At 40.8% G+C, this 13553-nt stretch overlaps 1 protein-coding gene across 1 annotated transcript in view; it reads left to right on the forward strand.

Moving 5' to 3' along the window:
- The window catches only part of CDC5L (cell division cycle 5 like), a 30220-nt gene extending 17205 nt beyond the window's left edge, over nucleotides 1–13015 (forward strand). Inside the window, exons 14-16 of the mRNA XM_068183235.1 lie at nucleotides 534–731; nucleotides 11237–11449; nucleotides 12551–13015. Coding sequence (XP_068039336.1) covers nucleotides 534–731; nucleotides 11237–11449; nucleotides 12551–12655 — 516 coding nt within the window. The 3' untranslated portion in view covers nucleotides 12656–13015. The remainder of the gene's footprint in view (nucleotides 1–533; nucleotides 732–11236; nucleotides 11450–12550) is intronic.
- The last annotated feature ends 538 nt before the right edge of the window (nucleotides 13016–13553 follow it).

Below are 13553 nucleotides of genomic sequence, written 5' to 3' on the forward strand. Positions count from 1 at the left end.
TGCTTGTATCTCACCAGTTCTTCAGCCGCAGAATGTGTTAGTTACAGCCAGGGTTGTATTTCCTGCAGCAGAGCTTACGCAGCTCACCCGGCAATGTTTAGACTTGACTTTCCAGGTTGTGTGGAGAAGGGCAAGCAAAAGGAAATGAAAAGTGATTTTTGTTTCGTAGGACAGCTGCTTCTGTCTGTACAGTTCTCCCTCCCCTCAAGGTCCCTGCTTTTATCTCTGCTCTTGTGCAGCAAGAAGTATCTCGCTGTGCCACAGCTTTCATTAGCCATGCCAGAGTGATGTCAAGTTTGGCCAAATTATATAAAATGAGGGATAGTTGTGCTGTGAGGAGCCTTCTAGCCTGGGTTTCATTTGTAATCCACAGCATCTGTGTTCAATTTCATAGTTAGCTTAACCTGATGGTGAGCTTTGAGTATGAAAAGAAAAGCTGCCCCCATGAATTGCACACTGAAGGTTTGAAAAGAATAGAAATTTCCTTGTATCCTGTGTATTGTAACTGCATTTTCTCTCATCCTTTCCAACAGGCACAGGATCTACTGGCACAAGAGATGGAGGTGGTAAAGCAAGGAATGGGGCATGGAGAGCTATCAAGTGAAGCCTATAACCAGGTGTGGGAAGAATGTTACAGCCAAGTGTTGTACCTGCCTGGACAGAGCCGCTACACAAGGGCTAACTTGGCCAGCAAAAAAGACAGGATAGAGTCACTTGAAAAGAGACTTGAGGTCAGTGTCACTTTTTCTGCCTTTTGCACCTCCTTTTTTTTTTTTGAGTTTCCTTGTGATTTTTGGGGTTTTTTTTTCCTTTGTAGGAGTTCAGTCAGGTCTTTTGAAGGGATTAATTTGAAAAGGTTGGTTATTGAGGAATTTTCCTAGGGAGTTTATAGATGTTCTTGAGGTGCTTAAATTGCTTTCTTTCATCTTCCTACTTACAATATCCCCACACAGAGTATTCCCACACAGAGCTTCTCTCTGCACTATTAGCTGTAACACAGCTCATCCACTCCATTCTGTACTGGAGAGAAGGTCAGGTTCTGCTGTCTCTTAATTACATGTGGGGTTTTTTTATGTTTTCTTAATCTCTGCTGTGAGTGGATCAGATCTTTCTCAGTTTGCACTTGACTGTGGCAAGTATGAGGAAAAACCTCAGAGAAAGTTGCTTAAAAAACCATCTCTGTCCCAAAGTTCCTCTCAAGTTCTCTTTCCAATTTAACATTTCGTTTCTGACTTTTGCATACATGAAGGTTAGATAGTCCTGAATTCTTGCCAGGCTGGCATCTTTTTCCAGTTCCAGTGATTCCTTCAAAAAAGAGAGCAATGGACGTTTGTGATCCCATTTCACTTTATCAGACCATTTAACACTGATTTCCCTTGCCCAGTCCTCTCTAGGTTTTCACCCAACCACTCCATATAAAAAACCAAAAACAGACAACGTTCATGATAACAAGTAAGCTGATCTGAAACAGTTTCTTCCCACAGAACATGTTTGTTCTGACTTGCAGTAAGTCATTAAATATTTTCTAAAATACATTTTAGCCTAAAAGTGTCTCTAAATTATGCAGGCATCAGATTATTTTCTTCCCATGGTAAAAGGAAACTTTGCAAAAAAAGTTTTTCTGTATTTAACATAGCTACTGTTGCTAAAAGTAAACCTCCCCAAACAGCTGCTACCTCACAAATCACTATAGAGGCCAGAAAGGCTGAATTTTCACTTGATTCATGGATATGAAATACAACGTGAGTGTGTGTTTTGTGAAGTCTGTCAGTCAAGAGTGTTGTCCAGGTGCAGATCCCGGAGTTGCTAGCCCAGCTCCGGGCCAGGAGCAGTTCACTTGGCTGGCCTGGCAGTAGGGATTAAGTATGAACTCCAGAGCCCCTGTCGTGCTGCTGCTCACCCAGCAGAGAGCACCATTGCCCTGCCCAGCGCTGCCTGACAGACTCGCTTGCACTGCTTTCCCAAACCCGTGTGGGAGCTCCGCAGCAGCCTGGCCGTGCATGGCAGCAGGGCCTGGCAGGCAGCGTGCCAGAAGTCAGAGGGCTGCACCTAATTTGTGTACAAATCCTTTTGAAATTTAAATATCTTAGGTCCAAAACGACATTCGAAGGGCATTATTAAAGTTGCAAAGTCAAACAGTCCAAGTTAGGGAATGCATGAGCAGCCTTAATTTGCCTATGCATATGCTTTTTGAGACAGTCTTTAATTTCATGATTGCAGCCTAGTTTTTCCACAGACTCATTTACTGCACAGTGTGGATGGTACTTGCTTAATGAGTAGCTCTTGAATATTTTGTTTTCTCTTAATTGTTTGGTGTGTGGCCCTGTGCCTTTATCCTGTGCACTGTTTCTGGAGTCTAAATTGGTTACTTCTGTGTGGGCTTTCTTGTGCTATTGATTTCTGTCCTTCTCTTCTCAATATTTGAATGAATAGTTGGTGGTGGAATGCATATTAAGGATACTGATGCAAAGTAAGGTCACATTTATCAAACTCATGTATGTTTGTTCTAAATGGTCTTTGCTCTGCAGTCACAAAACAGTCACCCAGGAAGCAAAATACAAATCAGAACTCTTGCCAAATTAAAAAAGAAAAAGGTTTTATTTTCTGCCAACATTGCATGAGACTCTGTGAAAGACACTTAACAAAATCCTGTTAGCTGTGTCCCATCAGACTAAGGAAGGTAATCCTTCCTCTCTGCTCTGCCCTGCTGAGGTGCATCTGGGGTGCTGTGTCCAATTCTGGGCTCCTCAGGACAAGAGAGACATGGAGCTCCTGGAGTGGGTCCAGTGCTGGCTGGCAAAGATGATGGAGGGACTGGAGCATCTCCCTGACAAGTGAGATGCCTGGGTGTCCCTGTGAGCACAGAGGGTCAGAGCGGGGCCCAGGCTCTGCTCCAGGGACCCAGCAATGGCGCCAGAGGAAGGAGCAGGAACTGATCCCAGCAAGTTCCACCTGGACATGAGGAAGAACTTCTTTCCTGTGCAGTGACCAAGCACTGAACAGCTTGTCCAGAGAGGCTGTGGAGTCTTCCTCACTGGAGTTATTCCAGAACTGTCTGGACACAATCCTGTGCCCTGTGCTCTGGGATGACCTTGATTGAGCAGGGAGGAGGGACCAGATGAGCCACTGTGGTCCCTTCCAACCTGACCCATTCTGTGTCTGTTATCAGTCACTGCAGTCATGAGACTCTGGCTAATGTAGCTATATCCCCTGGGAGCTCAAAGTGCTGCTGGATGAGACTGATGGCTTGGTGCAATTCCACACACAATCCTGCTCTCCCATTGTGCTGTGTTCCAAAATACCACGCCAGTGGGGCCGCCAGAGCCCCTTGCCTGCAGGTGCAGTGAGCACTGTGCTGCCTCTCGCAACTCACTGTTGTTGAGTGCAGGTGGACTCTGTGCAAAGTTAAATTTGACCCGAGGATCTCTCCCAAGTGTGTGCAAAATGCAGTTTAATGCAGTTTAGTGCAGCTCTGTGGCTTGACCCTAAAAGGCCCTTCCTAAAAGGAAGATATACAGGTCTTTTAGCATAGCTCACCTGCTGAATCATTTTTTAAACAATAAATAAAAAGTGTAGCAGTTTAATGAACAAATGAATATGCAATAAAAAAGCATATTTTTTAAAAAAAACAGATTTTTTTTTTCCTACCCCATTCTCAGCAATGACAAAACCTACCTTTATTTTAATGTTTTTCCAATTAAAATTGTCTGAAAGCTATATCAGTTGAAATAGATATTTTAATGGGAAGTATCAGACAAGCTTAATGAAAAGCAGGGATATTAGCTCAGCTTTCAGTACCCCAAGACACTTGCTTGTACTCTTAGCTGTCTTTGCAAGAAGAGTAGAAACTGTAAAACAGTTTACCAGCAGCAGCAATTGATGTTGGTCAGTTTTGGGGGCTGCTTCTTCCCATTTATATTTCACTAAGATTTTTAGGGAGAAAAAACCACGAGAGTGTAGTGATATTTGACACAGCTGCACATGGGGAAGTCACTCTCTAATACTTCCATATGGGGCTGCTGACACCCTGCAGATCCTGTGCAAAAAAACCAATCTGTTTCTGGGTCTGTCTTCGTTCCTCAGAGATTCCTGGCTGGATCAATGGTGTGGACACACACTCATCTTCCTCTAATTGTCCTGTTCTCACTGCCTTAGTGGTTTAGTCGTGGCAGCCTATGTTGACATGACGTTTATCTTTCTCAAATGGATGCTGGTATCACAAACAGATTTGTGCTGTTATTGATGAACTTGAGGAGGCAAAGTGGAGCCGTTGTGGAGAGCTTCTGTTTGGCTGGGTATCCTGTCCAGGCATCATCAGTAATGCACAGCTCATCAGCACTTCTGATGCTGGAGTGTACTGCTGTGTTTTAGCAATACTTTTCATTGCTTTGTTTTGAGCATTTTGGACTCCTTGAATATGTTACTTAATGTGGGTTGTGATAGAGGATTAGTATGTGAACTTTCTTGCATTACAGATGGGGAGTTTCAGGTCTATGCAAGTGAATCTCTGTGACCTCAGTATGTGTCTCTGGTACAACTTAGATTTGTGGAATTTTCTGATCTTTACACTAGCTTTAGAAATCCAGAGTATTTTTCCAAGGCTAGGCTACACTGCAGAGCAAGTGATTTCAGAAATTAAAGTTTTCTGATGCTTGCAGTTGTGTTGAATAACAGCTTCAGTACTCTGCAATACTTTTTGCTCCCTTCTCTTCCAAACAATACATTTATAAAGAAAAGCATTCCTACTAACATGTTAAACTGGGAACATTATAAGATGAAATGAGATAGTAAAGGTGTTTATTTATCAACCTAGTTGCTTCCCTTTGTAGTTCACAACAGAGAAACTTTGTGCCATCTTTACTTTTCCTTTGAAGACAGTTAACAAAGTTGGCTTGCAGAATACAAATACTTTAATTAAAATTGTGGTAGTTAACATTATCATTTCAGTTGATTACTAAATTATAATTGCTATTGGAAGCCTACAGAGAAAAAGTTCAAAATACACTGTATGTGCAAAATCTAGTAAATTAACTATTCTTTGCAGTATCCAAGATACATCAAGGTGATGCTTTATCAAAGTGTTGATGTTTGCTTTTAATTGCAGCCCAAGTCCTCTGAATTAATTCTGATTACAAACAACTTGCTTAGGTGGAGTTTTATAGGATACATTATACATTCTGCTGCAGGATGTATCACTTTATTTTATTGGAGATTGTCTTTTAATTTCTCTCTAATTTATGTGCTAAAGTTTGCAGTTTCTTTTGCATTTTCAGGTGTGCTGGTACTCAGAAAGCACCCGTGGAAAAGAAGAGATTTTTTTAGGACTAGAAACAGAGAAATTACTCACAAAACTAAAATATAGTGAAAATCCTGAATAGCTTTGCTTTTATGGTCACATGTTTTATTTTGTCCTAATGTCTTGCATTTGTGGAATACACTTCTTTTAATTAGGTCTGTTGGGAATGTAGTTGGCACTAGAGAATGACAGCAGAGAGGTATTAGGGGTCTTCACTGTCAGATTGTTCAGAATCTGGTAACTTAGCATGCTTAGAAATAAAGTTCAGCATTGACAAAGCTCTCATTGCAAAGGCCTTTGCACACCCTCACTGTCCAGAACTGAGTGCTGCAGTGACTCAACAGTCACACTGACTCATGGTGTTTGAAGACAAGTCATTATAATTTCTGGAACATATTTCAGGGGGAACATGCTCTTGGGTCATTAGATTTGGCTGTGAGTAGAGTGACTAGTGTTCTGCAGGTATCAGTCATTATGGTACATGATCTAGGGGACAAAGTGCAATATAGGAGTTTATCTGGGGCTCCCCTATTAAGCTGGGGAAAGGCAGCTTTATAGTGCTATGCAAGCTCTGGACATCTGGTCTACTTTCATTTGGGAAGCTGTAGTTGCTTACCAGCAATGCCTTAAATTGAGGATTTTTTAAAGTGAATCTTTCCACAAAAAACTTACTGTGATCCCAGTCAATTAGAATGAATTTCTTCTTTTTCATGTCTTACCAGCTACAAGCTCAGTCCCTCTTTGACTGCTGTGATCCTGATCAGCACCTTTACTTCATGATCCTCATTCTCCCTTGTACATTAAGTAGAGCACCTTACTGGAGGTGAGGTGTTCAAAGCCAGGTTGGGGTTGGACTTGGGCGTGGAGCAGCCTGGTCTAGTGGAAGGTGTTCCTGCCCGTGGCTGAGAGGTTGGAATGATTTGATCTTTCAGGTCCCTTCCAGCCCAACCCATTCTCTGATTCTATGATCTTTAGTGTCACAGCAGAAATGTGAAATTGTTTCAAGGTTGTGGAGTGGTTTCGGTCAATGAGCTGAGCTAATGTTGTATAATAGATTGAGGCCATGTTGTTCTACACTGGACATGCAGTTTTGGTTTGATACTAACTCCAAGCCTCTGTTTCCAGCAGAGCTGACTTAATCTTTCACTAACCTGGGGGTAACTCAGGCAGGGGCTCTTCAGAGAGTTTTGCCTGGTCAAACTCCAGACAGATATAACAGTGTTTCAAGCCAAAATGAGAGCTTGGAACTGAAAAAGCATTTTGAAGTAGAGAAATTAATGACTTTTTTTTTTAAACATGCTATTTTTGAGTGCACCATAAGCTTGTAAAGGCAGATGACTCCAGCATGGCCAGAGGATTCTCTAGTGTGGGGGTCCTTGTTGTCCCTGGAGTGGTTGGAAATGCCTGGCCTGGAGCACAAGCTGATGCAGAGCTGAGCGCTCTCGTCCCAGGCACTGCGGCTGAGCCAGCAAGAGCCAAGCTCACAAACCTGCCATTCCAATTAAGTCAATCCATCTCCTGCCAGCAGAACTGAATTTGGGAGGGCCACGTGTGGGTCTGAGGTGAGGAAGGAAGTTACAGTAACGTTTAGAGTAGTCCTATGTATGTTCCAGGAGTACTCTGCTCAGCCGCCGTAGCTGAAGCTGGCAGAGGATTTCTCTGCACAAGCGAGGCAGCTTTGTGATGATGTTGATTCTCCAAGGTCACGGAACAGGTTGGTTTACTTTGACTGTGGCTCTGCTCTGAACATGCAGCAGTTTTTCTTCCATGTTTGTTTAATCCATCCAGCATGATTAGGAAGATCAATTAAAAGACAAGAGAGCTTAATGCTGTTCAGGGATTACCAGAAGCTCCACATTAAAGGGAAGGAAAACAAACCAGTCAGTCCAGCAAAAAACCCTTGGAACTGAGGAGGGCTGTCCTCAGTAGACCTGGTGAGATGAGAATTCTGAAAATGCAGTTTTTAAGGCAATTGAGCTCTTCCTTCCTCGGGGTCAGTTTTTCTTAAATCTTTCCCAGTGGATGTTTGTTCTTATAAGGAGTCCTTCTCTGTCCTTTGTTGTCCTTAGTTAAACCTTACAACTAACATCTAAAATTTCTTTCCCAAATTTAAGTCCCTCTTCCTTTCTCAGTAGCAGTAAGAGCAGATTAATTTTTCACAATTAATTTCACAATTTGAGATATTTAAAGCAGGGTGTTGTGTCTTTCTTCTTTTTCTCTTTTTTTGTTAGGCAGAGGGAAAAACAAATCAAGCAAACCCTGGTTTTCCAGTCAGTCTCCCTTTTCTAGATCATGTTTTATAAACCTCTGGTTATGTCTGTTGCTCTTTCGGCTCTTTTGTCTGCTGCTTGTTTTGGTTTCTCTTCCTTGGTTCTCTCGTGCAGTACTGAAAACTGAACGCCACTTTACGAGTCATGAGGGAAGCTTTTACATCAGAGATTTGGGATGGGATGAGGCTCTCACACTTGCCTTAACATCATATATCATCTTACCCCATGTCTGTACATGCTGTTCTCATTTTGCTGTTGCTGGTATAAAAGTCAGCAGAACCAAAGCTGGCCAAGGAACAGTACAAAATAAATAAGTGGAGAAATCTTTCAAATGTCTTTACTCTTTCTGTTAGGTTCAGGGGGAAATGGTTGTCAGATTTTACTCAAATCTATTTCTTTAAGCAAATAATGTAGACTACTGTTTAAACACACCTCTTCATAACTGCTTGGAATTTTTAGCTTGGTATCTGAGCCTTAAAATTTTATGAAGCTTGAACTGAAATTATATGCAGTTGTTGGCACTAATGCAGCAGTCAGCAATTTTTAATAAATAGTATTTGTTACAAAAGCTGAGACCTCCTTTTGACCTTTTCATAGTAGGTCCTAAAATTTTGTATTTGGGAGGGAGGGGAAAAGGTGGTGAGTGTTCACATTTCTCCCTAAGCAGAGAAGGAAGAAAGGACTGTTATTTCTGGTTTTAGAAAGTTGGGAGGCTTTTCTTTTTCTTGTTTTTGTCTTTTTACAGCAGTGAGGCCTATGATAATCCAAGATGGGAAAAGGAACTGAGTAGAAAAGCAATATAGGAACATATAACCTAAGGAGCTCTAGTAGTTAAGAGCCCAGTATCCAGACCAACTCAGAAATATTAAGTTCAATTCTCTGAACATTTCAAGAGTGCTTAAATAATCAGGGTCTGATACTGTAATAAGTATTACACTTGAACTAACTATGAACTGGCTTTGTTAGAAGCTTTAAATTTAAAAATTATTTAATATATCTAACACTTTAAGATAGTACACACTTGGTCTACCTGGTCTTGGATAAGAGTGTCTAAACAGTTTGTGCTCCCATCACCATCAGTGAAGAGCCCTTCACTGAGGTGTTTAATCTTGTCCCAAGGCCCTGGATCAGATGAGCATGCCCTGGAGTTGCCAGTTTCTCTCCTGATGACAGAAAGATCTCCTGTGACAAACTCAGATATTAATGTCTAAAGGCAAGCAAAGTGAATCCCGAGTGAAGAATGTGAGAGTGTGAGACCAAGCCAGTACTGCCACTGCTGCTGGTGGTACTTGGAACATGGGGATAATTCAAGGCTTGTGACTACAGTGCCCTGATCCAGTCTCTTTTCTGTATGGTGGGGATAATGCTGATAACTGTATTTATGCCCTTAAGTACTCAGTATTTAACATTTTATTAGAAAATTAGGTTGTTGAGAATCATGGAATCACAGAATAGTTTGGTTTGAAGAGATCTTCAAGGTCAGCTCATTCCAACCCCCTGCCATGGGCAGGGACACCTTCCATCAGACCAGGTGGCCCAGAGCTCCATCCAGCGTGGCCTTGGACACTTCCAGGGATGGGATAGCCACATCTCTGGGCAACCTGTGCCAGGGCCTCACCACCCTCACAGTAAAGACTGAGATCTTCACTCAGGATGACAGAACAGTGGAACTTCTCTAAATGGTCTTTTTTAGCCTGCTCTGAAGAGTGACACTGCAATGGGCGTTTCATTTCACAGCAGCCATACTCTACATTGTCTGTAATGCTGGGAGCAACATGGACAGTTGATCTTTGTTATATTAGGCCTCTGTTACAAACAAAATTCTGTTTGCCTGTGCATCCATCTATTGCATGGTCTCTAAATGTCAGTGGTGCTCAGCACACATTTTTCGTCCAAGAAACAGTAATTGGAAAATAGTTCATTGACCGCACAGCTGTATTTGTTGTTGCAGTAATAGCATATTATTTACCAATGAAGACATTTAAAGCTTTCATACTTTTCCATCAGAGAGTATCCTCACAAATCCCTAATCTATTTATTTAATTTTCTCTAGATTTATATAAATATTGAAAAAGAGGCGCCTTTCTGTATGCTTAAAGCACCTTGGGCATACCTTAAGTCTACATTGCCAACAGAGTTTGAAAAGCGTAGCAGTCTGCAAAGCTCTCCCCAGGAGCAAACTAGACAGCTCAGAAAGTCAAATTTCTCTTTCACTCACCCATTAACGGTTTGCTCCCTTGACCATTCACTTTGTTTATCTCTGTACCACCAACTAAAACTGTTCTAAATGAGTGAATAAATTGTTAAGGAGTAGGAGGGCACATTACAGAAACCTGCAGCTGTGTAACAGAGGGTACTTCAGTACAGTTGGAGGGCTGGAAGGCTGATGAAATGCACTGTGCAGGAGCTTGGTGTGTAAGACTGTGGTGGCTGACTGTAGTTATCACTATGAAAGGCAGATCCCTCTTCATTTGTTCCTTCCCAAAGGAGTTCTGTTTCATTGATAGTAAATGATATATTGGGTAATTGTAGCAATGAAAAGGTGCTGCATTTTGGTTGATTATTGGTAATTTCTTTGTGAGAGCATTCACCAGCAAAGCTTTGATTTTTAAAGAAACAAGGCAAGGATTGGTGACTCAGACACTGTGATTCTGTATTAGTCTTTTATATTTTAATACTTGAGAAACTTTCATATCATATTTCATGTCTTGCACTAATGCATCATTAAGTGTGGCAAAAATCAAAATATGAGAAGTTTGATTTTTTTCCTTGAGCTTGGCATTCTTTGCACAGTCTTTCTAAATTTTTTTTTTTTTTTTTTAAAGAAGCAGCATTAAAAAAGCCTCAACAAAGAACCTTATGTCTCTCTTCAGAGATGTGAGCTGTTGTACCTCTCCACAGTTGTGCTCAGTGGTGGATGCCTGTGTTCTTTCTTGGTTTCATAGGATCATAGAATGGCCTGGGCTGGAAGGGACTCTAAAAATCATCTCATTCCACTGCCTGCCATGGCGGGGACACCTTCCACTATTCCAGGTTGCTCCAAGCCCTGTCCAACCTAAACTTGAACACTATCATGGATGGGGCAGCCACAGCTTATCTGGGCAACCTGTGCCAGGGCCTCCCCGTTCTCACAGGGAACAATTTCTTCCAAATATTTAATGTAATCTAATCTTCATCTTTAGGCCATTTGTGATTGGGATTCAGTGTTAAACATTTATTTGGTATGTTTAAAAATTCTGATGGCTATTTCATTGTTTTAGTGCTCATTTAATTTTACCCCAGGTGGAAAAATACACAAAGACTTCTGTTACCTTTGCTATTTATAAATGTTTTATACAACATTTTTAACATATTAACACAAATATATTCAGTTATTGGTGTTGTGTCCCAGTTGACAGCAATTACAATTACAGTTGTAATTTGTATCACTTGTCTGTTTATGGATTTTGTCAGGATTACAATTTTAGAGATGTGTTATGTCTATTACAACGATTTTAATCCAAAAGTCTAGGTTGTTGTAAAATGTGCAGTATGGTTATTTTAATAGAAATCAAATAACATGATCCACTCAACAAAATTCCACAGATATATTTTTACTTTTTTTTTTTTTTTTTCCTCTTGACTTTTGAGTTCTGGGTAACTAAAACAACTCTTGGGTTCCTTCTGCCAGATCAACAGAGGCCACATGACCACTGAAGCCAAGAGGGCTGCCAAGATGGAGAAGAAGCTGAAGATCCTTCTTGGTGGTTACCAGTCTCGAGCAATGGGGCTCATCAAGCAGCTGAATGATCTGTGGGACCAGATCGAGCAGGCCCACCTGGAGCTGCGGACCTTTGAGGAGCTGAAGAAACACGAGGATGCTGCCATCCCTCGGAGGCTGGAGGTGAGATTCCAAAACCCAATACTGAGGTCAGACACAGGCACCTCATGGAAAAGATGTTTTTACAAGGCACGAGCTCTGACCTTTACAGCCTGAGTTGTTACCAAGTTTTTAATGCTCTCTTAAATTCATACTTTTGGCTGCTACCAGATTCATCTGTCTTTTACTTCGGTATCAAAGATTCTGTGATACACATATTAGAGGCTGGGACTAATCTGGCAGTGTGTTCTTTAACTTTGGGGTTTTTTTATTTCCTTGTGTGGTTTGTTTTATAAGTCTTCTGCAATGCGTATCAGCACAAGTTCCATCTCTCTCTTGATTTGGTTTGTTTCGGTTTTAATTACTATTAGAGCTTTGGGTAGATGTAAAACTTGTCTAAAATCTCCTTCTTCCTTAAAAGTCAGCAGACTAAATGCTGGTAAATACCTGAAATCACTATGTTGGAGCAACTTTTCTTAGTTTAAGGATCTCCAGGATATTCTCCTTTTATTCAGCTAATGAGACAACCCTTAATCAAGACTCAGTCCTAGGTTTGAACCAGTACCAGCCTTTCTTTCCAAGGAATAAGTGTTCACCTGAACACAGTTTTTATTGTAATGTGGTTTTTTGCCAGAACAGAGGCTTCCATTGAAGGTTAGATATTCTCAACCACTTGCTAAAAAAAGATAAAATGCATCAGTTCTTAAAACTGATTTTGTGAAGATGATTTAGAAATGCTGATAGATGTGTCTACAAACTCAGAAGTGATTAATTGAAAGATATCAGTTAAAACATATTAAATCACTTGATAGCTGCTAATAGCACCTGTTTTTAGTAAATGGCAAGGTTCCAATTTGAAATATCTGCTTTTGAAGCATTTGATTTTAGCTGCTGTCAAAAACAGGGTGAGCTACCTGACATTTGAAGTAAGATAACTGTGATTCTTGACACTTTACATCCACTGCTCTGTTTTACATTCATATTTAAAGTAAGTAATTTCAGCAATCTTCTGTCTTAATTCTGAGCTCTTCCTCTGGAGGAGCTAGAATACAGCCTTTGGTAATGATCTTCATGGGTGTGACTGGTGGAAAGCTTACTGGTTGTTTAATGATGTTTTCCTCACAGTGTCTCAAGGAAGATGTGCAGCGACAGCAGGAGAGAGAAAAGGAGCTCCAGCAGAGATTTGCTGACTTCATGTTGGATAAAGAGACTTTTCAAGCAAAGTATTAAAGCACAAAATTCCATCTGTCACTGATGTAACATTTCTAAACTGTGCAGATACTTCTCCAGCAGCTTTTGCCAGCAGTTGCAGAAATCAAGTGTAGTCTGCTGTTTCCATCTTGTCAAGTTTTGTTCCTTCAATGGACTATTCCAAATGCTCTAGGTATGAATAGCTCTGACCAGTGTTAAAAATGGGATTGAAATGTCCAAAATTTTATTGAAAGAAAAGAAAAATCACTCGGATATGATTTTAGCTATGTCTTCATTTGCTAGGGTTATCACATTATTCCTAGTGTTCTACCAGTCTTAAGACCTGTAAGATACATGCAGAATAATGTCTTTTGAATAAATCTGGAATGTTAAAAAACAGTGAAGTAATATTGTCTGTCTTTTAACTAAAATTGAATCTTCACATATCCCAACCGTCCTTTGTGTTTCTGGTATTCCCCCCTGCTGCTGCCTTTATTTTCCATGACTAATTTGTAATAGGAATTACCTATGCAGGAGAGTTGTTGTCCAGATAATAAATACCATGTTCCCAACTCTTCTCTGTGCCTGTCAATAAACACTCCTAACTTTATCTAGATGCTCTAATGGTCATAGTGGCTTAATCTCCCCATCCTGGAACCATGGCAGGGATAAATTTTATAAAGACACCCAGCATGGTCTAATGCCTAATGGAACCATAGATTTCAGCAGAAAATGTACTGTTAAATTTTCTAAGTATTAATTTTTATAAATCATCTGTTTTGTTGCCCATGGTGTGGGGTAAGAAAAAAGCTCTGTGTTTTCTGCTCCTTTCACCACATCCCAACAGGATTTCATTGTGTCATTGCTTTGTCTTGAAGGGTAAGGATAAAATTAGGGAAAAGTGGGAATGTGCCTATACTTTGGGTTTTTTGAGCTG

Source organism: Anomalospiza imberbis, chromosome 3 (genome assembly GCF_031753505.1).
Source record: "Anomalospiza imberbis isolate Cuckoo-Finch-1a 21T00152 chromosome 3, ASM3175350v1, whole genome shotgun sequence".
Lineage (NCBI taxonomy): Eukaryota > Metazoa > Chordata > Aves > Passeriformes > Viduidae > Anomalospiza > Anomalospiza imberbis.